We start from the raw sequence: 27,924 nt of genomic DNA on the forward strand, positions 1-27,924 counted from the left end.
CCTATATACTTAGTTGCTTGATGTAGTTTTGATAAAATCACAGTTTTGTCAGCAGGAGATTATCACTCTAGGAGTAGTAAACCAGCTTCCATGTAGTCCTTCATAACCACGTGTTTTGAATAACCTCACCCCCACCACCGATTGGCAGCTTTCTGTCTATGCACAATGTACACAGGAAGCTGCCAATCACTGGTGTGGACTGGGTTATTTAGAGCAACCCCTATATCATGCTATGTGCAGACAGGGCAGCAAAACCTGGTGCCAGATTCCCTTTAAACGAAAAAGAAGCTTGAGGTCTGGGCCTGCTGTGTTCAGTTGTTGACAACTGAGTCTACAAAGAGTACAGTAGGTGAGTAGCTGTTTTTAAGATGGAAAATTAGTTTTATGTACAGTATATTCCCATTACTAGTAAAATTTAGAGATTTATTGCAAGTGTAAAATATCTGAAAGTCAACAGATTTAGATGCACCAGTGTTAAGCCTTTATTGAGATAAGTTTTTTTTTTTAGTTTTTTGTATCTCGTGGCAGCTTTCTGCAGTGAGCTGGTAGTACTGTAAATAGCTTATTTCTAGCTTAATATGATATACCACCAGACAGTTCTATCTTGCTTCTATTAATGCTTCACCTAAGCCTCAGTAAAGTTTTCAGAACTCTGTTAAAACAAGTGGTAAAAAGGGGAAGGTCAGAAAGTTTGTATATTTATGTATCTATGGAGACTCTTCAAACAGTCTGTCCTCTGATATACGGTTCTTTATTTGGCGTTAACATCTCTCAAAGCAGCTCCATCCTTCATCCACCAGGAGCACAATTGGAACTATGTTCTAGGAATGAAAAAGCAAAGTCAGTGGGATATATGATACCTTGATCCGGAAGAAAGGGGATTCTATAATGCTAGTTATCCTCTCTTCTTCACAGTTCATGGGTTTCAACTCTTTCAGTACCAAACACCAAATAAATAAATGCCGGCTAGAATGTATCACATATATATATATTGTCTTTATTACGTAGTAAAACCCATAGAAACCAATAGTAAATGAAGTACTCCTACAGGTGTATAAATGAATTTTATAGCAGAGTGGCCTAAACAACAGACTATAGTCATAAAATGGCATTGGTTGTCATATTGTGACAACCAATATTACAGTAAGACAGAAATTTAAGTGGCAATGAACACTATTGTGTGAGTTCCCTGTGCACAACAATCACTAATGATAAATAAAAACCAGAGTAACCATGCAAACAAGTTGCTTCTACCCTCTATATCCCCACATATGGCAGGCAGATCTGGATGGGTCTCTGGTATATCTGAAGAGCTGGTTTTGTAAATTCTTCAACCCCAATTCACCATTGTTGATTCTCTATATATTAATTTGCTCTTTAGTATTTGTGCCTTTTTTTAAAGATTGGTGCCAATGCTTAAGTTCTCTTTCTTTTTTAAAGGAGTATTCTCAAATTATTAAATTGTTTAAATTAGATAGCATAAAAATAAGCAAATTTGCAAATTCCTTGTTGTTTTTTTCTACCTGCTGTCATTCTCTTGCAATGAGAGTTTTTAACTTACATAGATAGTGTACAGCTGGTTTCCATGAAGCTTGGCCTCCAGTGCCTGCACAGACCCTGGCCACCTGTGCGCACTAGATATATTCCAGGAGATGGGTTAAATTCTAACGTACCAGTCAGCTCTCTCCAGCCAGTTTATTTCAGTACAGCAGTTATCAGCTCACCTCCATCCTTCTCAGCTCCTGATAAGATGCTTGTCTTGGAACTGTTTCAGGATATCCCGGGGCTAGGGGCTCCTTCCCTATCCCTAAAGCTAGGGGCGTCCTAGCTATCCCTGCTCCCCGGTTTACTTCTTATGGTGAAGATGCTGGAGCCACATGCATTGCTGAGCTTCAAAATCAGCCATTCTCTATCCCTTACCCCACCAAGAGAAGTGGGCAATTGTAGTTTATAAAAATACGCAAACAAGACTAACAAGGGAAGACATACAGGAATAAATGAAAATACCAATCACACACAACAACAGAGTGGAACACTGGGAAGTAAAGGAAGGAAAAATCAAATAGGAGAGGATGAGGATGCAAACACAGACAAATCACCAAGCAGCAGTCTTCTGAACAGTGCTCCAAATGCCTCCACAATCAACCAACACCTCCAACTTCTGGAACCAGGCAGTATGAAACTAACCCTGGTGAGGATATGTAGCAGAGGGGAATGGCCAACACTGAACAGCTGAGATCATCAAAACAGGAAAGCTCCAGGAGCTCTCAGCTGAACAGATTAACCCCTGCACTGCTAACAGAAACCTGCACTGTTTAATATGATGGTGAAGTGCTTCTGATAAGTGCAGGAGTATGTGGCATCAGACACTGCAGTCTTCTGGCCCCTTTCTGTCGCAGTAAGCCTGTGACACTGCTGTTATAAATCTTGCAAAATCACCTGCCCCCATGATAACTGCTTTTAGAGCAGTTCTCTTAATCACAGCTCTCACTGAGCTCATTCAAATGCCCTGTTATATCTTTATATGTAAATACAGAGATAGCAGTGTAAACTCAGAACAAACCACTGATAACTGAATATGTGACAGCAAAGCATGTGCTGAGCTTTATAAGGGTACCGTCTCACAGTGGCACTTTTGTCGCTACGACGGCACGGTCCGTGACGTTACAGCGATATCCATACGATATCGCTGTGTCTGACACGCAGCAGCGATCAGGGACCCCGCTGAGAATCGTACGTCGTAGCAGATCGTTTGGAACTTTATTTTGTTGCTGGATCTCCCGCTGTCATCGCTGGATCGGTGTGTGTGACACCGATCCAGCGATGCGTTCGCTTGTAACCAGGGTAAACATCGGGTTACTAAGCGCAGGGCCGCGCTTAGTAACCCGATGTTTACCCTGGTTACCATCATAAATGTAAAAACAAACAAACAGTACATACTCACATTCCGGTGTCCGTCAGGTCCCTCGCCGTCCGCTTCCCGCACTGACTGACTGCCGGCCGTAAAGTAAAAGCAGAGCACAGCAGTGACGTCACCGCTGTGCTCTGCTTTCACTTTACGGACGGCACTCAGTCAGTGCGGGAAGCGGACGGCGAGGGACCTGACGGACACCGGAATGTGAGTATGTACTGTTTTTTTTTTTTTACATTTACGATGGTAACCAGGGTAAACATCGGGTTACTAAGCGCGGCCCTGCGCTTAGTAACCCGATGTTTACCCTGGTTACCCGGGGACTTCAGCATCGTTGGTCGCTGGAGAGCTGTCTGTGTGACAGCTCTCCAGCGACCACACAACGACCTACCAACGATCACGGCCAGGTCGTATCGCTGGTCGTGATCGTTGGTAAATCGTTTTGTGTAACGGTACCCTAATTTCAGTAATACTACAATTCTGCTGCTCATCAGAACTGTCAGTCAAGGAGCAGTGCCAGCCCTGCCTGAAACTCGCAAGTAAAGAGTATGCGTAGCTCTGAGCTGCTCAAGAGAAAACTTTTTATTCATCCCCAAAAACTTAGCTTATACAGAAATTGTAGCTTGACTCATGAAATCAAACCTTTACCAAAAAAAATGTTTGACACATATCACTCCAGTCCATTTTAATTACTGTGGTTTGCATGCATATATATATATATATATATATATATATATATATATATATATATATATATATATATATATATATATATATATATATATATATATATATATTATAGAGATAGAGAGAAAGAAAGACAGGGATTTGTGATACTACTGTGTAGCATATTTATGTGGTATTTATGGATAGTAGGATAATAGGTATCGGCTTTCCGTACCATCACAAAATGAAAGAGTTAATAGGTTTCTTTTGCATTTATAATGAAACATGTCATGCAGTAATATAGTTTTTTAATTCATATACTTAGTATTTTTGGGACTTTAAGGAATTTTCGGTTAATTTATTAGATATATTAAACTTATACTGTAAATATATAAATTAGGTATTCTCTTTCAGGTTGATGAAATTTACCATGATGAATCGCTGGGGGTCCATATTAACATAGTGCTGGTTCGGATGATCATGGTAGGATACAGACAGGTAAGAATTCAAGAATATGATGTTAAGATCTAAGTGCTTTTCAGTTGGCCATACAGTACATATGTAAAATGTTCTGGACTATTGGAAAATGGAAATAATTTTATTGAAACTAACAGAGAAATGTATGAAATATTTTTCTTCAACATATTTCACTTTTTACTCACTTGGAGCCACATGCGAAACATTTGCAGTGCTGGAATTTTGCCCTTAAAAAACAGGGTTGTAACTGTACAGTATAGTGATACATACACAAAAGATGCAAACAAAAAAGTTGAGTTCATGCCAATCTTCCACAGCAATTGATCAAAACAAGAGAAGGAGGCTCACAAGGGTTGAAAGTTGAAGAAGAGCTCATGGCTGCCATATGTAGCATAGTAGTAAAAAAGTTAAAATCTGTTAATGTTACAAACAAAAATTATGTAAAGTTTAGTCAAATTAAAACAAACAAAAATATCATAAAAATATTATCATTCATTACATTATTCAAACTCCTTATTAAACAAATAAAACTATGGCAGAATTGCTCTGTTATTTGCATCACCTTACCCCCATTTCCCATAAAAAAAATAAATAAAAAATAAATGCTAATATATATGCACACCAAATAATGCTATTTAATAGTAGAAAATGTTTTGCAGAAAAATATATTAACGAACTACAGGGTGATTAAAAATATTCATAGGGTTTCAAAGAGATATATTTCAAAATGTATTACATGTTCTATAGTAAATGGCACATGATAATGAACATAACCTCTCCAAGTTTAGCACATAATTTTTACAAATGTTTTACGTGTTTTCCTTTTGTCACATGACACATCTATGCAGAAATCCAGTTTGACCCAAACACACTGCAGCATGTCCCGGTCAATGATCATTAGAGCGGTTCTGGAGCTCATCCAGTGTTGCTGGCAAAGGCGGCATGTAGACAATGTCTTTGACATACCCCCCAAGGAAGAAGTCACACACTGTTATATCGGGAGACCTGTGGTGCTTAGAAAGTTTCAAGTCAACACCAGTACAGCATCAATCCACCAGTTTGGGAGTTCCTCGTTGAGATAGTGACGCACCTCTGAATGCCAGTGATGTGGAGCTCCGTCTTGTTGGAAATGAAGTCTCTTAAATCAATTGTCAGTAGTGGAGACAACCATAACTGTAACATATCGAGTTACAGTGGACCCACCACTGTATTTTCAGCAAAAAAAGGGCCTGTACACCTTTGTTTTCGAGATTGCACAGAAAACATTACCTTTCACAGAATTTCTTTCAATTTCGACAGTGACATTGAGATTTTGCGTTCCCCATATTCGGACATTTTGACAGTTCACCTTTACACTTAAGTGGAAGGTTCCCTCGTCATTGAACACTAGCCTGGAAGAAAATTTGTCATCTTAAAAGGTTGCCTGAAAAAGTGCACAGAATTCGTAGTGGATGCATAAATGTGGAAATAGCTGTATGCGATATGGTTTCTGGTGCAGTCGCCATCGGAGAATCTTCAAAATAGTCGGCTGAGGAATGGCAAGTTCAAAACTTGCGCATTGTGTTGATTTCTGTGGGCCACATGCAAAAGTCTCTCTAACTCTGTCCACTGTTTTGCCTGTAAAACTTGGTCATCTGGGACTTTTATGAACACCAGCATCCTGTGTCCTTAAATTGTCGATGCCACCGCTGAATGCTCTGGTGACCAGGTACATGTCACTTTCATACTGTCTTCGGAACCCTAGTTGCACAGTAACAATTGATTTACGCTTCCCATACTCTAAAACAGTGGTCCACATCTTTTTTTCCATCAGGGACCAGCTTCAAGTAAGACTATTTTTCCATGGCTCGGCAGCGCGGGATGGGACAGGGGTGGGGCTTTGGTCATATGGGGGCGGGGATATGGAGGAGGTTGGAGTTTAGTTTAGTGCATACTTATCATTTAATTATAACATTTATAATGTGAATGTGACTCAACTCTCCATAGGTTTAGAATGAGTGGGAGCACCAGGCTTGTTTCCCTGGATCAGTGGGAGCACTGGGCTTGCTTTCCTGCAACAAGACGGTCCCATCTAGTGGTGATGGGAGACAGTGACACCCGAAGTGTGTTCCTTATGTCCAGTCTACTCCGTAATGTCGTTTTTGCTGCTTTCTTTGCAGAAAATTCAGTTTCACACAGATAAGATGTTGGAAAAGGAAGCAGAGTTTTCAGTGCTTTTGTGGCGATCTCAGGATATTCTGCCTTGACTTTAATCCAGAACGTTGGGAGATTTAACATCTCAAACATACTTTTAAGGCTACCATCATTTGCAATCTCAAGGAGTTGGTCTTCTTCAAGCTAGGACAAGGTCGATTCAACTGGCTTGTTCACAAATGGGTTGCAAATCCATTCCTTCCTAGTTCGTGGAAATTTTGTGGTTGGAAAGTAATGCTCAAACTGTACTGAAAGCTGAGATAGATGATCATGCACCTGCTGGGAGAATGAAGGTTCAGGCTCAGTCTCTTCGAAAATCCCTGCTAATATTTGAAGCATATCAAATATCCCTGTTCTCACTCACCGTCCCACACTTCTAGTTTGGCTTTGAATGCAGCAACTTTATCTGCCAACTTGAAGGCAGTTGTCATTCTGCCCTGAAGTGACAGATTAAATCGTTCAACAAGTTGAATATGTCACATAAGTAAGCAAGTTTTGTGACCCATTCCTTACTTCTGAAATGTGCTGCAAGTGGCGATTCTTTTTCTGAAAGAAATCTATGAAGCGGTTCTCGTAATTCAAAAACTCTGGCCAGTGCTCTACCTTTAGAAAGCCATCTGACTTCTGTGTGTAAGAGAAGACGCTTGTACTCCGCATCCATCTCCTCACAGAGCTGCTCAAACAGACGTGAGTTAAGGGCGTTTGCTTTAATGGGATTAATAACTTTAATCAGATCTTGCAAAACGCTGTTAAGTTCAGGTGACATTTTTCGGCTTGCCAGCATTTCTCTATGGATTACACAGTTCGTAGACTCACATTCAGATGCAACCTGTTTGACCCGAGTAGTTAAACCAGAAAACCGTCCAGTCATGGCAGCTGCTCCGTCCATGCATATACCTACACAAAATGACCAGTTTAATTTTCCTGATACGTAATCATCAAAGACTTGAATAGTTCTGCACCTGTGGTGTTGGCTGCTAACAATAATGCGCATAACATATCCTCATGCACATCCTCCTGAAAAATATATCGCACATAAACAAGCATCATTGCTTTGTTGTCAACATCAGTAGACTCATCAACCTGGATTGCGTACCATTGTGACGTATTAATCCTCTCTAACAATTGTACCTCGATGTCTTCTGCTATTTCATTAATTCATCTAGTGACAGTGCTTGCTGAAAGAGGAACCTGTGCCACACTGGTTTTAACTGCAGCCTGTCCAAAAAGTTCATGGTAAATTTCCTTAGCGGCAGGCAGGATCACCTCTTCACCAATAGTGAAGGGCTTCTTAGCCATGCAGTTAGCCACCAGGAATGATGCTATCAGTGCAGACACATTTGTTGATGTGGTGGCCTTCAATAATTTCTTCTGTCCTTCGTGTTCATGCTTTTTTATTTAAAAAAAACTCCAAAGGCTTGTCTTTTGATGCAGGGTGCTTGGTCTGTAAGTGGCAAACCAGTTTTGAAGGCTTCATGGCCTCGTTGGATAGACGGTCGCCACATAACACACAGAGTGGGCTTGGGGCCTGTGAATCGCCTGTTGCGATGAACCCATAATTTAAGTAGGACTCATTGCATTTTCTTTTAAATGCAGCTTTCTCTTTTTTAGAAGTCATGGAGTCTTCATCTGTCTCATCATTGGGTCTTTCTCCCTTTTCAAAGAAGCTCTGTAGCAATGTTTGTTTTTTACTCATTTTACAAGGGTTTGAGGCGGAGGCGTAGTGGGCCCCTAACGCTGAAAGATGGCTACTGCTACTGATGACACTCACTGCTGATGATGATTGGAACCTACAAGGAAATGGAGCATTGAGCACTTAGAAAAAAATGTACTGTATTTTTTAATCATGGTGTAAGAAAATGTGACAAATATTCAAACGGTGTACCACACATATAATCCCCAATGTATAACAAGATGGTCCCACACATTTAATCCCCCAAATATAGCAAGATGGTCCACACATAATGTATAATCCCTCATATATAGCACCACACATATAATCCCCCATGTATAGCAAGATGGTCCCACACATATAATCCCCCTTATCTACAAACACAACCTCAATATAGGTACAGAGGCATGACGACAAATTGCAACATATGTTATATGGTAAAAAATTGAATTTCTATTATTGACATGAAATAAAATATAATAAAATACAGTGAAATCAAGTTAAGGAACATACGAGGAGTGCGGTAGCATTGGGACACAATAATATTAGTCTGCATAAAGGAAGTTGCACTACTAGGAATAAGAAAAAGACCCCCCATGCAACGAATATTTGACATAAAGTCAGTTCTAATTCATGAATTACAAATAAAGTGCATAGTGCATATTGCAAATATTAACATTTACCATGAACTGTGCATGGGCTTCAGACAGATCTTAATAAACATGATAGGTGCCAATGAAGGGCTGCTATGTGTCTCATGACGTTATAAGTAGTGAAAAACCTGTAAAGTGCTGAATGCAAAAGGTCCCTGCTTCCTGGTGCTCTCACCCTGACACCGCCGTTTCGCGTTATGCTTCTTGACACGCCCCCATGACACGCCCCCAGTGGACCGGTGGTGGGGGACCCCTGCTCTAAAACACAAAACACTTTCTCTTGCTTAGTCGCCATTTTGGGATCTGATGCCGCTCTGCCACCCAGTGAGTGACAATCGAGTCTGCACAAGCGAGTTATAAATTCTGAGATGTGTCCTTTCGATACATTATTATTACAAGCGGGTGAAATTTATATCTTTGCAGTAAGATGAATGCTAATCCCGATTAATATTTTATAATCACCCTGTACTCATTTATGTGTGCAAAAGAAAAGGTACACAAATTTGTTCTTTCAGAACTAGGTGGAAACAAATGAAAAGAGTCCATAGGTGAGATATATACAGCCATGAGAAAAAAAAAAGTACACCCCCAGTTTCAATTGTATGTCTTAATATATCAGGGCATAATAAACAAGAAGGTCTTAAAAATAGGTAAATGTAACCTCAAACAACAACGCATGACAAATTACACTGTCATTGTTTTTTTAACAAAAACTATGCCAAAATGAAGAAGCAGTGTGAATTAAGTACACCCTTCCTCTTCCACAGTAATTAACAGGATAGCTAACAGCCAGATGCTGCTCACCAAATGTCCTAGATTAATTTCCAAGTGTAACTGTCTTTGGAAAAGCATACATTTTGACATTTTGCTTGTCCTGATCCTTCAGTTGTGTGTTAACATGATTTCAAGGTGGTAAGACATCAGTAAAGATGCAATTATTGCTGCCTATCAATCTAGGATGGTTTTATAGGGCCATTTACAGACAATTTAATGACCAACATTTTACATTATGTAATAAAGTAGTAGAGTATGCTGTGCATGAATATGATCATATAATAAAAGAGTAGTGCATGCGGTGTATGGACATGATCATATAATAAAGTAATAGAGTATGCTGTGTATGAACATGATCATATAGTAAAGTAGTAGAGTATGCTGTGTATGGACATGATCATATAAAAAAAATAGTAGTGTATGCTGTGTATGAACATGATCGTATAATAAAGTAATAGAGTATGCTGTGTATGAACATTATCATATAGTAAAGTAGTAGAGTATGCTGTGTATGAACATTATCATATAGTAAAGTAGTAGAGTATGCTGTGTATGAGCATGATCATATAGTAAAGTAGGAGTGTATGCTGTGTATGAACATGATCGTATAATAAAGTAATAGAGTATGCTGTGTATGAACATTATCATATAGTAAAGTAGTAGAGTATGCTGTGTATGAGCATGATCTTATAATAAAGTAATAGTGTATGCTGTATATAATCATGATCATATAATAACATAGTAGAGAATGTTGTGTATGAACATATAATATAGTAGTAGAGAATGTTGTGTATGAACATGATCATAGAATAAAGTAGTAGAGCATAATGTGTATGGACGTGATCTTATAGCAAAGTAGTAGAGTATGCTGTGTATGAACATGATCATATACAGTGAGGAAAAAAGTATTTAGTCAGCCACCAATTGTGCAAGTTCTCCCACTTAAAAAGATGAGAGAGGCCTGTAATTGGCAAGATTTATTTTGCAAATTATGGTGGAAAATAAGTATTTGGTCATTAACAAAAGTTCATATCAATATTTTGTAATATATCCTTTGTTGGCAATGACAAAGGTCAAACGTTTTCTGTAAGTCTTCACAAGGTTGGTACACGCTGTTGGTGGTATGTTGGCCCATTCCTCCAGGCAGATCTCCTCTAGAGCAATGATGTTTTGGGCCTGTCGTTGGGCAACATGGACTTTCAACTCCCTCCAGTGGTTTTCTATGGAGTTGAGATCTGGAGAGTGGCTAGGCCATGCCAGGACCTTCATATGCTTCTTACGAAGCCACTCCTTCATTACTCTGGTGGTGTGCTTAGGATCATTATCATGCTGAAAGACCCATCCTTGTTTCATCTTCAATGCCCTTGCTGATGGAAAGAGGTTTGCACTCAAAATCTCACGATACATGGCCCCATTCATTCTTTCATGTACGCGGATCAGTCGTCCAGCCCCAAAGCATGATGTTGCCACCCCCATGCTTCACAGTAGGTATGGTGTTCTTTGGATGCAACTCAGCATTCTGTTTCCTCCAAACAGTTTTCTTTCTACCAAACAGTTCTACCTTGGTTTCATTAGACCATATGACATTCTCCCAATACTCTTCTGGATAATCCAAATGCTGTCTAGCAAACTTCAGATGGGCCCAGACATGTACTAGCTTGAGCAGGGGGACACATCTGGCTCTGCAGGATCTGAGTCCCTGGCAATTTAGTGCGTTACTGATGGTAGCCTTTGTTACGGTGGTCCCAGCTCTATGCAGGTCATTCACTAGGTCCCTCTGTGTGGTTCTGGGATTTTTGCTCACAGTTCTTGTGATCGTTTTGACTCTGCGGGATGAGATCTTGTGTGGAGTCCCTGATTGAGGGAGATTATCAGTGGTCTTGTATGTCTTCCATTTTCTTATTATTACTCCCGAAATTGATTTCATCACACCGAGCTGCTTGCCTATTGCAGATTCAGTCTTCCCAGCCTGGTGCAGGGCTACAATTTTGTTTCTGGTGTCCTTCGACAGCTCTTTGGTCTTCACCAGAGTGGAGTTTGGAGTGTGACTGTTTGAGGTTGTGGACAGGTATCTTTTATACTGACAACAAGTTCAAACAGGTGCCAATACTACAGGTAATGAAGGACAGAGGTGCCTCTTAAAGAAGAAGTTACAGGTCTGTGAGAGACAGAAATCTTGCATGTTTAAGGTGACCAGATACTTATTTTCCACCATATTTTGCAAAATAAATCGTGCCAAATCAGACAAGGTTATTTTATGGATTTGTTTCCTCATTTTGACTCTCATAGTTGTGGTCTACCTATGATGTCAATTACAGGCCTCTCTCGTCTTTTTAAGTGGGAGACCTTGCACAATTGGTCCCTGACTAAATACTTTTTTCCCCAGTGTAATGCTTCCATCACACTAGCAGTATTTGTTCAGTATTTTACATCAGTATTTGTAAGCCAAAACCAGGAGTGGGTGATAAATGCAGAAGTGGTGCATATGTTTCTGTTATACTTTTCCTCTATTTGTTCCACTCCTGGTTTTGGCGTACAAATACTGATGTAAAAATACTGACCAAATACTGCTAGTGTGACGGCAGCTGTTGTGAATTCCGTTCTTGAACTCCCTCCTGACAGGTCCTCAGAAAGATCCAGGAGAGATCTGAACCAGTACTAGAACATTGACAGCTGGCATGGAGTAACGATCTGAGTGAAGTTAAATAGAGAATCAGCCTAGCCCCAAACGAGGGCAGCTGGAGAAGGAATCTCAGAACCAGCAGCTCCACTCACAGCCACCAGAGGGAGTCCACGGACAGAACTCACCGAAGTACCATTCATGACCACAGGAGGGAGTTCGAGAACGGAATTCATAACAGGCAGCCTAATAATGTTGAAGAGTATAATCAATGGAATGTGTGCTGGACTTTACAATTTTTTTGAAGTGTTAACTATTAAAACAAAAAAGTACATAATTTCATAAACTATTTATGCATTTTGCACGAATTCTGAAATATTTGCTGACATTTGCCTCTTTCATTTTTAGTCAATTAGTCTTATAGAACGGGGAAATCCATCTAGGAGTCTTGAACAAGTGTGTCGCTGGGCCCATTCACAGCAGCGTTCTGATCCAGATCATTCAGAACACCACGATCATGCTGTGTTTCTCACCAGGCAAGATTTTGGTCCTGCAGGTATGCAAGGTACTGTATATTGTATGATGTCAACCAGGTATGTGCATTGAGCTGGTTGGTAATGACTGCAAAAATTATTTTCCTCCTATAATAAGTGAGCTTGTAGTTTGTAGTGCAATGCATAAGCATTGTCAATAGTAGTAGTCACTGTTCTGATATTCTCAAAATGTAGCTTAGAGAATTTACAATTCACAGGTGTCGATGTTGATAGAGGTTCTCAGTTCACTGGGGATCTACCAGCAAAGAGACCACCACATCAAAACCCTGTAATGGGCAGCCCAATCTCCAAACCTGAACCCCATTGGAAACCTCTGGAATGTAATCAAGAGGATGATGGATAGTCACAAGCCATCAAACAAAGAAGAACTGCTTACATTTTTGCACCAGAAGTAGAGTGAAAGACTGGTGGAAAGCGTGCCAAGACGAATGAAAGCTGTGATTAAAAATCATGGTTATTCCACAAAATATTGATTTCTGAACTCTTCCTGAGTTAAAAACATTAGTATTGTTGTCTCTAAGTTATTATGAACTTGTTTTCTTTGCATTATTTGAGGTCTGAAAGCATTGTTTTTTTTTTGCATTTTGACCACTTTTCTTTGTCAGAAAAAAATACAAAATGTATTGCTTGGAAATTATGAGGCATGTTGTCAGAAGTTTATAGACTAAAAGAACAATTTACATTTTACTCAAAAATATACATATAAAGAGAAAAATCAGACAAACTGAACATTTTGTAGTGGTCTCTTAATTTTTGCCAGAGCTGTATGTGCATGTTTCTGGGAAATATAAATGTCACGGCACTGTTGCAGGATGTACTAGGGCTAGGGGCTACTTCCCTATCATCCCTAAAGCTTGGGGGTGCCCTAGCTATCCCTGCTCCCCGGATTACTTCTGATGGTAAAGATGGCGGGGCCATGTGCTTTGCTGAGCTACTAAATCAGCCCTTATCTGTCCCCTCACTTATCCAGGAAAGTGGGGAGTTGCAGTGTATAAGAATATACAAACCAGACTAACAAGGGATATATGAAAATACCAATCATAGAAAAATGCACTCACAAAGAACAGAGTGGAACACCAGGAAGTAATGTAAGGAAAAAACAAAAAGGAGAGGATGGGGATAAGCACACAAACAAATCACCAAGCAACACTCTTCAGAACAACACTCCAAACACCTCCTCTCACAAACAACACCTCTAACCCCAGAACCAGAAGGTATGAAACTAACAATGGCATTCCCTGATTGCCAGAAGTGAGTATATATAGCAAAGGGGAGTGGCCAACACTGAAAAGCTGAGACCATCAAAGCATGAAAGCTCCAGGAGCTCTCAACTGAACAGATTAACCCCTGCACTGCTAGCAGAAACCTGCACTGTTTAATATGGTAGTGAAGTGCTTTTAATTAATTCAGGAGTACATGAAATCCGACCGACACTGTGGTCTTCTGGCACTTCTCTGTTGCGTTAAACTGGTGACAATAAGGTCATCTGTCACCTAATCCAATGGTCATAATGTATGCGTATCTAGCTTTAGTTTAGGGGTTATTGGGTAGATGCAAAATATTTCTAGTGTGAATAATAAACGAACATTGCAAGAAATATGTGTCATAATAATTATAATGAGATACAACTTATCATAACATCATCCAGTCAACAATATATATTGCAGGCAAAAGTGGAGATATCATTGGTGCAGCTGTACAGGAGCCGAAGGGGGCCCCTATCCACCTCTAAAGCAGCAAGCCGTTTCTGTCAGAGACAGAACTATTGGACGGCAAGGGGCCCATGTACTGCTCTTGCACAGGAGCCCTTTGCTGTCACAGTTCTCCACTGATTGTAGGTACTTCCACTATTCACTAAGTTTGCTTAACCTTTAGCTTGCAAATGGTTGTACTTGTAAAAAATATCTCACATTCCAAAAACTGCTTGCTAGGTCAAAGGGCATGACTTTATTTGGACTATTAGGAAAGTTATCACTTGTTTGTAGCTTCTGTATGTTTACTTTTAAATGGTCTATGCTTTCAATTTCAACATCATTAAGCACAGACTCCTATCCCCTAGGTTTACAAAGCAAGCACTCCTCACTGCAAGGCACTAATGATGGTACCTTGCTCATGGTTAAGCAAATGCACTACTCTGTATATACACTGTGTTATACATTGTTGACTTAACATCCTGAATTTCTAACTGACGTAGAAGTTGTAAGAAGTTATGAAAGTATAATGTGGCACACACACATGTACACCATGTATGAATATCATCACATCTCAGCGGTCTATAGGAAATATTAAAGGGAATCTGTCACCTCATATTTTGTATATAAACTGCAGCCACCGCCATCAGGGGCTTATCTACAGCATTCTATAATGCTGTAGATAACCCCCGATGTAACCTGAAAGATAAGAAACACATGTTAGATTATACTCACCCAGGGGTAGTCTCGGTGCGGTCCGGTCCGATGGGGGTCATGATCCAGGTCCAGTGCCTCCCATCTTCATACGATGACGTCCTCTTCTTTGCTTCCTGCCACGGCTCCGGTGCAGGCGCACTTTATCTGCCCTGTTGAGGGCAGAGCAAAGTACTGCAGTGCGCAGGAATCGGGAATGGTCAGAGAGGCCTGGCGCATGTGCACTGCAGTACTTTACGCTGCCCTCAACAGGGCAGATAAAGTATGCCTGCGCAGGAACAGGAAGCAAAGAAGAGGACGTCATTGTATGAAGATGGGAGGTGCCGAACCCGGACCACGATGCCCATCAGACCGGACCGAACCGGGACCGCCCCTGGGTGAGTATAATCTAACATGTTTTTCAAATCTTTCAGGTTACATCGGGGGCTTATGTACAGCATTATAGAATGCTGTAGATAAGCCCCTGATGGTGGTGGCTGCAGTTTATATATGAAATATGAGGTGACAGATTCCCTTTAATATATAGGGTTGGTCATCAATATCACCCGCCACACACACTGGTCAACTGTCTTCAGTTCTGGAGGTGGACGGATGTTAATAGTGAATGGACTATAGCTCTAGTTGCTATGTAGTGGTCAGTCCTGGGTAATGCAGCTCCTATTTGTCTCTATGAGAGCAGAGCTCCAGTACTCAGGGCTGCAACTACACAGTATAAGGAGTTGTCATTTTCAGCTGAAAGCAACTGATAGGTTGGGGTGGTGGGTGTCAGTCGCCCACTAACCTAATACTAATGACATATTCTGTGTATAACTCATCAATATGAGAATCCTACTAAACCGCTTTAACCCCTTCACGACATGCCCTGTACTAGTACAGCGCATGTCATGTCTCCCCCTTTGATGTGGGCGCTGGCGCTGACATGTGCACGCAATAGCGGCAGGTAGAATCGCGATCCACCTGCTACTATTAACCTGTTGAATGCCGCTGTCAAGCACTGACAGTGGCATTTAACCGGCGCTTCTGGCCGCGCGGCCGGAAATGAGCGCATCGCCGACCCCCATCACCATAGAGGTCCTTGAGATATATGAGATTAATTTTTTTCATCACTTAGATAAAAAATAACCTAGACATGTTTGGTGTCTATGAACTCATAATGACCTGGAGAATCATAGTGGCAGGTCACAGTTTTAGCATTTAGTGAACCTAGCAAAAAAGCCAAACAAAAAAACAAGTGTGGGATTGCACTTTTTTTGCAATTTCACCCCCTTGGAATTTTTTTCCCATTTTCTAGTACAAGACATGGTAAAACCAATGGTATCATTCAAAAGTACAACTCGTCCCGCAAAAAATAAGCCCTCACATGACCATATTGATGGAAAAATAAAAAAAGTTATGGCTCTGGGAAGGAGGGGAGCGAATAACGAAAACGCAAAAATGAAAAAGGGTCGCGGCGTGAAGGGGTTAAAGGGAATCTGTAAACCCCAAAACTTGACTTAAACTACCTATCAAGCGCTACAAGGGACTTGGCTTCTATAAAAATCATACCTGCAGTATAGATTTCACTTCTTTAGTTTATCAGAAAAAAAAATCTTTATTTCATTATATTTATTTATTTGCTAATGAGGGCTCCTAAGTGCACCCTCAGTACATCGTTCGGCCCCTTCAATCAAGGTGCTGCAACCTCCCCTTAGCTAAAAGTGATTAATGCCTGAATTGAATTCCCGGCCCTGTACATACAGAGGGGAAAAAAGTATTTAGTCAGCCACCAATTGTGCATGTTCTCCCACTTAAAAAGATGAGAGAGGCCTGTAAATGACATCATAGGTAGACCTTAACTATGAGCGTCAAAATGAGAAAACAACTCCAGAAAATCACCTTGTCTGATTTGGCAAGATTTATTTTGCATATTATGGTGGAAAATAAGTATTTGGTCACCTAAAAACATACAAGATTTCTGGCTCTCACAGACCTATATCTTCTTCTTTAAGAGGCTCCTCTGTCCTCCACTCATTACCTGTAGTAATGGCACCTGTTTGAACTCGCTATTAGTATAAAAGACACCTGTCCACAACCTCAAACAGTCACACTCCAAACTTCACTATGGTGAAGACCAAAGAGCTGTCGAATGATACCAGAAACAAAATTGTAGCCCTGCACCAAGCTGGGAAAACTGAATCTGCAATAGGCAAGCAGCTTGCTGTGAGGAAATCAACTTCGGGAGCAATAATAAGAAAATGGAAGACATACAAGACCACTGATAATTTCACTCGATCTGGGGCTCCACGTAAGATCTCACCCTGTGGGGTCAAAATGATCACAAGAACGGTGAGCAAACACGGGGGGACCTAGTGAATGACCTGCATAGAGCTGGGACCACCGTAACAAAGGCTACCATCAGTAACACACTACGTTGCCAGGGACTCAGATCATGCAGTGCCAGATGTGTTACCCTACTTAAGCCAGTACATGATTGGGCCCGTATGAAGTTTGCTAGAGAGCATTTGGATTATCCAGAAGAGTATTGGGAGAATGTTATATGGTCTGATGAAACCAAAGTAGAACTCTTTGGTAGAAACAAGACCCGTCGTGTTTGGAGGAGACAGAATGCTGAGTTGCATCCAAAGAACACCATACCTGTGAATGGGGTGGCAACATCATGGTTTGGGGCTGTTTCTCTGCAAAGGGACCAGAACAACTGATCCGTGTACATGAAATAATGAATGGGGCCATGTATCGTGAGATTTTGAGTGCAAACCTTCTTCCATCAGCAAGGGCACTGAAAATGAAACGTGGATGGGTCTTTCAGCATGATAATGATCCCATGCACACCACCAGGGCAATGAAGGAGTGGCTTCGTAAGAAGCATATGAAGGTCCTGGAGTGGCGTAGCCAGTCTCTAAATCTCAACCACATAGAAAACCTTTGGAGGGAGTTGAAAATCCATGTTGCCCAGCGACACGCCCAAAACATCACTGCTCTAGAGGAGATCTGCATGGAGGAATGGGCCAACATACCACCAACAGTGTGTACCAACCTTATGAAGGCTTACAGAAAACGCTTGACCTCTGTCATTGCCAACAAAGGATACATAACAAAATATTGAGATGAACTTTTGTTAATGACCAAATACTTATTTTCCACCATAATTTGCAAAATAAATCTTGCCGAATCAGACAAGGTGATTTTCTGGATTTGTTTTCTCATTTTGACTCTCATAGTTGTGGTCCACCTATGATGTCAATTACAGGCCTCTCTCATCTTTTTAAGTGAGAGAACTTGCACAATTGGTGGCTGACTAAATACTTTTTTTCCCCATTGTATGTACTGACACTGACAGAGAGTATGAGAAGGTGCCGCACTGACACTGTGTGTGCTTAAGGTACCGTCACACTAAACGATATCGCTAGCGATCTGTGACGTTGCAGCGTCCTCGCTAGCGATATCGTTTAGTTTGACACGCAGCAGCGATCAGGATCCTGCTGTGATGTCGCTGGTCGCTGAATAAAGTCCAGAACTTTATTTGGTCGTCAGACCGGCGTGTATCGTTGTGTTTGACACCAAAAGCAACGATACCAGCGATGTTTTACACTGGTAACCAGGGTAAACATCGGGTTACTAAGCGCAGGGCCGCGCTTAGTAACCCGATGTTTACCCTGGTTACCAGCGTAAAAGTAAAAAAAACAAACAGTACATGCTCACCTGCGCGTCTGCTTCCTGCTCTGACTGAGATCCGGCCCTAAAGTGAAAGTGAAAGCGGTGCGGTGACGTCACCGCTGTGCTGTTAGGGCCGGAGTTCAGTCAGTGTCAGGAAGCAGACGCTGGGGGACGCGCAGGTGAGCATGTACTGTTTGTTTTTTTTTACTTTTACGCTGGTAACCAGGGTAAACATCGGGTTACTAAGCGCGGCCCTGCACTTAGCAACCCGATGTTTACCCTGGTTACCCGGGGACCTCGGCATCGTTGGTCGCTGGAGAGCGGTCTGTGTGACAGCTCTCCAGCGATCAAACAGCGACGCTGCAGCGATCGGCATCGTTGTCGCTATCGCTGCAGCGTCGCTTAATGTGACGGTACCTTTAGGCTCTGTAAGCTCCTGCATGACACTGTGGATGTGCAGAGTTAGGGGTTTAGTTCAGGCAGAGTTCGATCTGGGCAGGCGAGAGCTGTCAATGAAGTTATGTGGAGGTGCACAACATGTTGATTGAGGGGGCATAATGGTGCACTTGTAATGCTGGTGGACACACTGGCTGAGGGTGGTTTCTGAAAAAACCAAACTAGAATAATACGGAGCATATACTTATTTTTACAACCAAAAAAGGACAAAAAAATGCCCCTAAAATATAACTTTTATTTAATTTAATCAGGTAAAAATGACCTGTTAGGGTCAGGAGACAGTAATTAATTAACCATATAACTAAATACTAAAAAGGATAGAGGTAATAGGTGAGGGGGTGCTCTCTCCCTAACTCACCCTACCTTACCGCGGAGGTTGGCACCCTAAGTTCGACATGGCGCCCCCACTCAACGATGGCTCTCCCTTAAGACCCTAGCGGGGACTAACCAAAGAAAACCACCACCAACACCAATAATACAACTCAATTAAAGTGCTAATGTGCTAACAAAATGTTAAAATAACACCTGCAAGGTATATATCGGTTTTGTCATATACCAGACATCTTTTTATTTCAGGATTCGTTAATAGGAGTCCTGATACTTAATAACTCAGGTGCGATTTGTGAGCGGGGATCGATGGCTTTTTGTGCCTAATATTAAGATAGGTATTAAGAGTTTAAAGTTACTACATCCTATCTAAAACCAATCTTAAGCTAATAGTCTTTGTCAAATACAGATGTTAAACGACATGCAAGAAAAATATTGCCAATATAGGGCAGTGGCACCTCAAAATCTCAAAAATAGATGAAAATATATTCATAAATATCAGAGCATATTATTAATCAAAAATATTTATAGATTATTTTTATATATCACAATAGTTAGTGTACCATAATGTGAATATACACTCACCGGCCACTTTATTAGGTACACCATGCTAGTAACGGGTTGGACCCCCTTTTGCCTTCAGAACTGCCTCAATTCTTCGTGGCATAGATTCAACAAGGTGCTGGAAGCATTCCTCAGAGATTTTGGTCCATATTGACATGATGGCATCACACAGTTGCCGCAGATTTGTCGGCTGCACATCCCAAAGATGCTCCATACAAGGCAGGATAGATCCATGCTTTCATGTTGTTTACGCCAAATTCTGACCCTACCATCCGAATGTCGCAGCAGAAATCGAGACTCATCAGACCAAGCAACGTTTTTCCAATCTTCTACTGTCCAATTTCGATGAGCTTGTACAAATTGTAGCCTCAGTTTCCTGTTCTTAGCTGAAAGGAGTGGTACCCGGTGTGGTCTTCTGCTGCTGTAGCCCATCTGCCTCAAAGTTCGACGCACTGTGCATTCAGAGATGCTCTTAGGCCTACCTTGGTTGTAACGGGTGGCGATTTGAGTCACTGTTGCCTTTCTATCAGCTCGAACCAGTCTGCCCATTCTCCTCTGACCTCTGGCATCAACAAGGCATTTCCGCCCACAGAACTGCCGCTCACTGGATTTTTTTTCTTTTTCGGACCATTCTCTGTAAACCCTAGAGATGGTTGTGCGTGAAAATCCCAGTAGATCAGCAGTTTCTGAAATACTCAGACCAGCCCTTCTGGCACCAACAACCATGCCACGTTCAAAGGCACTCAAATCACCTTTCTTCCCCATACTGATGCTCGGTTTGAACTGCAGGAGATTGTCTTGACCATGTCTACATGCCTAAATGCACTGAGTTGCCGCCATGTGATTGGCTGATTAGAAATTAAGTGTTAACAAGAAGTTGGACAGGTGTACCTAATAAAGTGGCCGGTGAGTGTATAATAGCCAAATAGTGATCCAATAATCATACTGCCCCATATAATAAGTCAAAATATAGTCATAGCTGTAAAGGGCACAGAAACCGCTCACACGAACTCAATCAGAGATAACAATAGAAACCCAATTATATGACACACTGCAGGGATTTTTGGTGATCCATAGTTAGATCATGGTCATAGAAAAATAGTACTTATCATTTTTTTGCCCATCCCAACGCGTTTCCCCCCGGGGTATAAACCAGGGTTCATCAGGGGACCAGAAAAGGGCTTGTTTCCCGAACCGGGGGCTGCTACAATGCGCTGCTCCTCGTCCTGACCGCTTACTATGAAGCTATGGTTTCTGCCAGTCTCCTGGCTTCGTGTGTATGTTGCCACCTTTCGGATATGCCATTGAAGACACCATGCTGCTACTTGACATGGCAGGCCAGGACCTGACAAAGTAGGGATGAATGCGAGAGACCAGAGTGCAAAAATAAACTTATCTTTACTCAACGGACTGGTGAAACGTATATATACAGTTAGGCCCTGAAATATATGGTCAGTGACACAAGTTTTGGCATTTTAGCTGCTAAAAACATATTAAAGATACAGGTATTTAATCAATATGGGCTGAAAATGCAGACTCTGAGCTTTAATTTAAGCGTGTTCACACCCTAATTGGAGTAAGGGTTTACGAATTACAGGTCTTTAATATGTAGTTTTTAAAGGGATCAAAAATAATTGGAAAATCATCTCAAAAGCTTTTTAATGGGCTGCATGGGCTATTGCCTCATTAATCCATCATCAATTATGTAGGTAAAAGGTCTGGAACTGATTCCAGGTGTGACATTTGCATTTGGAAGCTGTTGCTGTGAACCCACAACATGCTGTCAAAGAAGATCTTAACTGGAAGAGAAGCCAATTATCATTAGACGGAAATAAAGAAGAAATCTATTAGAGATATAGCAGAAATGTTAGGAGAACCCAAATCAACAGTTTAGTACATTCTGCAAAAAAAAATTGCTCACTGGTGAGCTTGGAAACTCAAAAAGCCTGGATGTCCACTGAAGACAACAATGGTGGATGATCACAGAATCCATTCCATGGTGAAGCAAAACCTACTAACAACATGCTCCCAAGTGAAGAACACTCTCCAAGAAGTAGATGTTTCAGTATTTAAGTCTACCATAAAGAGAAGACTTCATAAGAGCAAATACAGAGTTCACTACAAGGTGCAAAGCATCAGTTTAAAAACTAAAAGGCCAGATTAGACTTTGCCAAAAAGCATCTAAATTAGTCAGCCCAGCACCGGAAAAGCATTCTTTGAACAGATGAAACTAAGATTAACCTGTACCAGAATAATGGGAAGAAGAAAGTATGGAGAAGGCTTGGAACAGCTCATGATCCAAAGCACACCACAGGCTCTGTAAAACATGGTGGAGACAGTGTGATAGCATGGGCATGCATGGCTTCCAAAGGCACTACATCACTAAGTGTTTATTGATGATGTGACTGACCACCGAAGCAGCTGAATTAATTATGAAGTATACAGGGCGACACTTTCTGCTCAGACTCAGCCAAATACAGCAAGGTTGATTGGATGGTGCTTCACAGACAATGTGACAATAACCCAAATTATTCTGTGAAAGCAACTCAGGAGTTTTAAAAGGTAAAGTGGAATATTCTGCAATTGCCGAGTCCTTCACTAGATCTCAACCCAATAGAGCATGCATTTCACATGCTTAAGACAAAACTTGAGGCAGAAAGACCCAAAATCATTCAACAACTGAAGTCAGCTGCTGTAAAGGTGGCAAAGCATCCCAAAGGAAGATACCCAGAATTTGGTAATGTCCATGGCTTCCAGACTTAAGACAGTCATTGCTTGCAAAGGATTCTCTACAAAGTATTCAAAATAAACATTTTAGGGTAAAGTTAATTTGTCCAATTACTTTTGAACCTGCAAATAAGGAGGCTTTGTAGTAAAATGGTTGCAATTCCAAAATGTTTTACAGGATATTTTTGTTCAAACCTTTTAAAAAAAGTGAAAGTCTGAACTTCAATTGCATCTCAGTTGATTCATTTCAAATAAAAAATAGTGGCATGCAGAGCCCCAATCACAAGATTCGGTCACTGTCGAAATATTTCTGTACTGTACATCCGACAGCAGGCATGACATTTACGAAATACATCTTCTGCATAATTCAGAGGCAGAACTTTCCTTGTAAGGGCTGTCCCACACGTCCAGATAATTCCGGTACCGGAATAAATCGGTACCGGAGTTATCCGTGTCCGTGTGCCTGGGAACTCACGGAGGCCATACGTGCGGCACACGTGTGCCGCCCGTATGGCGAGTGGGTACCACACGGAGCGTGTGGTACCCACTCTGCATGGTGCTGAAGCTGCGATTCATATCTTCCCTGCAGCAACGTTTGCTGTAGAGAAAATATGAAGAATAGTGTTTAAAATAAAGATCCATGTGTCCGCCGCCCCCCCCCACCCCCTGTGCGCCCCCCCGCTGGTCAGAAAATACTTACCCGCTCCCTCGCTGCTTCCTGGTCTGGCCGCGGCTTCTCCTGCATGCGGTCACGTGGGGCCGATCATTTACAGTCATGAATATGTGGCTCCACCTCCCATAGGGGCGGAGCCGACTATTCATGATTGTAAATGATCGGCCCCACGTGACCGCATACAGTAGGAGGCGCGGCCAGACCAGGAAGGAGCGAGGTAGCGGGTAAGTATTTTCTGACCAGCGGGGGGGCGCACAGGGGGCGGCGGACACATGGATCTTTATTTTTAACACTATTCTTCATATTTTCTCTATAGCAAACGCTGCTACAGGGAAGATATGAATATCGGCTTCAGCACCATGTGGGGGGGACAGCGCTTACTGTAGCGCTGTCTCCTGCACGCACACGGACCCCAGACGGAGAATGTCCGTGTGAGGTCCGTGTTTTACGCGGACCCATTGACTCTATTGGGTCCGTGTAAAACGTGCGCTCCCACGAACACTGACATGTCTCCGTGTTTGGCACACGGAGACACGGTCCTCAAAAAATCAATGACATCTGCACAGATGCATTGATTTTTATGGGTCTACGTGTGTCAGTGTCTCCGGTACGTGAGGAAACTGTCACCTCACGTACCGGAATCACTGACGTGTGAAACCGGCCTCAGGGACGCACTGGTTTCTTGTGTAACACTACGGCCCTTCAGACCTATCTTCAACTTCCAAATCATAAGGGACATGCAACTCTTGGTGTGCCACTGCATCTTTACACCTGTTCACACTTGTGTTATTCCCTTAGGACGAACATGTGTCGAAGCCTGGACAGTGTTCACTATGACCCTCAAGTCTGCTACACGTTAACGTCTTAACTATTCTAGATAAGTCTTGCTGTAGGCCCCCACTCACTTGAGATGAAGAATCCTTCTGCCCCTTGAGACTTGTTCACTTCATAACTTTCTACCTGAGTATGGTCTCCTCTCTTTTCCACAACACCCTTAACCAATGCTCATCTGCAAACCATAGCTCTTCCTCTTTTCTGCACTTTCCAATAACCGGCTAATAAACAGGAACCAAATTCCTCTTCCCACTTAACTCCTCCCACCATGGGCTGGCCCCAATAGTTAACCCTGACTATCTAAGAGTTGCATGCCAGAAATTCGGTAAAACAACATATAAAACATGACAATGCATTATATTACTATAAGATCTTCAAGAGGGGTGGCAAGAGCTTCTTCACTCTTTACACACTGAGCAGTTGGCCTAGGCAATGGTGAGCTGAGGTGCCGTCATTTGCATACTACTTTTTTTTCTTCTGAAAAAAAGAGAAGTGAAAACTATGGGACTGCAGGAGTAGTACACATCAAGCTTTGGGGGTGAGAGATTCCCTTTATATATGCCAGCGTGCAAACATCCATAGTTGAGGCCTAAGTGTTAAATCCATCTATCAAAAAGGTTGTCACCAGCATTGAATTGCGGCATAGCAATGGCTATTGTACAAGTCAATGAATAAGTTTAGCGACAGTCATAATAAAGCTCAAGGCATAAACTGGAGGTGTTTGTTCTCCTTGCCAATTAACCTTTTAAGTTAAAGAGCAGTTATATATTTGGCTGACAGTTGAAACTCAGATGCTTCCACAATTAGTAACTTATTTTAGTCTCCTGGCTGAGCCGCTTTCTTTTCTTTTTCTCTAATGTGTTCTTGGCACATGTAGCTGAGATGATCTAACTATTGAGAATGCCAGTGTAGTACTGGCTTCTGTCCAGCTGTGCTACCAGTTTGGTATTTTAGTACTGCCTTTGACTTTATTTAATCCTGTGACCACAAGTCATTCAGTATACGCTAACTCCTAGCTTATTTTAATACTAGAGCTATGAACTCAAGCATTGATATTTACAAGTACGTGCTAAATCTAAAGGAGCTCTACTTAAAGGAACCTGTTAGGGTACGTTCACACAGGACTTTTTTGCTGCTTTTTTTATGCTAATTTAGGTGCGTTATTTTGGTGCGTATATGGTGCGTTTTTTGGGTATGTTCACACAGGACTTTTTTGCTGCAGATTTTTGCTGCAGATTTTTGCTGCTTTTTTTATGCCAATTTTCAGCTGCTAGGACACCTCACAATGGCTCTTCACACCTCACAATGGCTCTTCACACCTTACTACCAGGAACTCCCTCACAATAGATCACAATCAGGACACCTCACAATGGCTCTTCACACCTCACTAACAACACCCCTAAGCTCTTGGCTGTGAGATCCCTTCCTGCTGGCCATGATTTTCTGCACAAAAAACGCAGCAAATAATGCTACATGCGTTTTTTCAGCGTTTTTGCAGCGTTTTTTTCATCACCCATTCAAGTCAATGGGTGAAAAAACGCTGCATAAACGCAGCAAAAACGCTGAAAGAAGTGACATGCCCTATGTCCAAAAAAAGCAGCAAAGCAGAAAATACTGATCAAACAAAAAACCAACGTGTGTGCATGAGATTTCTGAAATCTCATAGGCTTTACTGGTACTGTAAAAAGCAGCTGAAAATTAGCATTAAAAAAAGCAGCAAAAAAAGCAGCAAAAAAGTCCTGTGTGAACGTACCCCTTATGTTAAAAATTGTATCAGATTTGCCAGCAGGATTTTATAGGGCCACAGAAGCTGATCAGATTGCTAGACATTTTTGTAGAAAACGTTTCAGTAAGACTATGTTCACACGTTGCGTTTTTGCTGCATTTTTTTAATGCAAATTTTAAGCAGTATTTTACAATATCAGCAAAAGCTATGAGATTTCAGAAATCTCATGCACACACATTGCTTTTTTTCCTGACAGATTTGGAAAACTGCTGCGGTTTGCAAACTGCAGCATGTCACTTCTTTCAGTGTTTTTTTCAGTGTTTTTGCACACATAGACAATAGAAAGTAATGGGAAAGGACAAAAATGCAGCAAAACCACAGGTATCAGGTTTTGCTGCATTTTTGGTGCAAAAACGTTAAGGAAGTGGCATCATGATTTTTTGGGGGCACTAAAGTATATCGGCATATGCACAAACGACAACAAATATGCAGCAAAACCTGCTTCCTTACAGCCAAGAGAGCAGGATTTCCCTGCAGAAAAAAAAATGCAGCAAAATGCAACGTATGGACACAGCCTTAAAGTTTCATTTATCTAGTGAAATCATTGAATGCATGAGTCCAGTGGGGCGTCCTATTCAGTGAGCGACAGACTTTCCTGTATGACTAGTAGGGCCACCTCTGGACTCATGTACATACAGTACAAACACAAAGGTTCTCAATTAATACAACACAAGTTATACTGAATCATTTCACAAATTTATATATCATTGAACTCAGCTTCTCCTTCTCTATACCAATAAATATCAATAAAATAAAGACACATAACTACTGTATGTATTTAACACGTGTTCTGTGAACTGATTTTTGCCATGAGATACAACAATGGTGTAGTGCTTAATGTACAGGAAGTTTATTTTAACCAGAGAAGTCCTGTAAATATGAGTATAGTATAATGAATCTTAGATAAATCATTAATCCTACATGCATACTCTCGAATATTATGATGAGTTGCGCTTTAACCCTTGTATTCAGGCAGCAGGGACAAATTGCAGCGTTTGCCTCCATCACTGAATCACCAGTGCTGTCAAAATCACGAAAGGAAAATAAAATGCACTGTAGATGGCGCTGTGATGGGTACACAATAGCTGTCACTTTTTAATGGGTAATTGAAGAGGTTTTCCCTCACGTGGATAGTAGGTGCAATAATGGCACTCAACTCAAATGCAGTTCACTCAACTTTCGGAATGGGGAAAAAGCAATGTGATATTTCTCAGTCTAAGGCTGCCTTCACACTATCAGTATTTGGTCAGTATTTTACATCAGTATTTGTAAGCCAAAACCAGGAGTGGGACAAATAGAGGAAAAGTATAATAGAAGCATATGCACCACTTCTGTATTTATCAACCACTCCTGGTTTTGGCTTACAAATACTGATGTAAAATACTGACCAAATACTGATAGTGTGACGGCAGCTTAAGGCTGGGGTCACACTTACCGTATAAAAAAATCGGTCCGATTTTGACAGCCGAGAATTGCACAAATGTTCCCTGAACAGTGATATGTATGTAATCCGTTTGCAATGCAAGGATGTGATTTCCTCGCATCTAGTAACAGTGTGACATCCGTATGGCATCCGTATGGCCTCGTTATGCAATGCGATTTTAACATGAGCTTTTACATACAGCAGTTCTCTCTGTGTAAAAGCTCATATTAAAATCGCATTGAAAACGGATGCCATACGGATGTCACACTGATGGTTCGTGTGGTGTGCGAGTTCTTCTCGCACCCATAGACTTGCATTGGTGAGTTTCGACCGATATACGGTGCGAATCGCAGCATGCTGAGATTTCACTCGCACGTACAATACGGCGGAGAAAAAAAAAAGTGATGTGAGCTGCCCGATAGATTAACATTGGTCCGAGTACTATGCGATTTTTTATAGCATAGCACTCGTCTGTATTATACGGTAGTGTGACTCCGGCCTAATGGGTTTTCCCACAATGACCATTTACTACCTAACCATAGGATAGGTGATAAA

At 41.4% G+C, this 27,924-nt stretch overlaps 1 protein-coding gene across 1 annotated transcript in view; it reads left to right on the top strand.

Annotated features, from left to right (window-relative positions):
- The window catches only part of ADAMTS14 (ADAM metallopeptidase with thrombospondin type 1 motif 14), a 266,445-nt gene that overhangs the window by 109,571 nt on the left and 128,950 nt on the right, over nucleotides 1–27,924 (top strand). Inside the window, exons 5-6 of the mRNA XM_077259155.1 lie at nucleotides 3,992–4,075; nucleotides 12,375–12,531. Of these exons, the coding sequence (XP_077115270.1) occupies nucleotides 3,992–4,075; nucleotides 12,375–12,531 (241 nt within the window). The remainder of the gene's footprint in view (nucleotides 1–3,991; nucleotides 4,076–12,374; nucleotides 12,532–27,924) is intronic.

The sequence above is a fragment of the Ranitomeya variabilis genome, chromosome 4 (assembly GCF_051348905.1).
Source record: "Ranitomeya variabilis isolate aRanVar5 chromosome 4, aRanVar5.hap1, whole genome shotgun sequence".
In the NCBI taxonomy this organism is placed as follows: Eukaryota; Metazoa; Chordata; class Amphibia; order Anura; family Dendrobatidae; genus Ranitomeya; species Ranitomeya variabilis.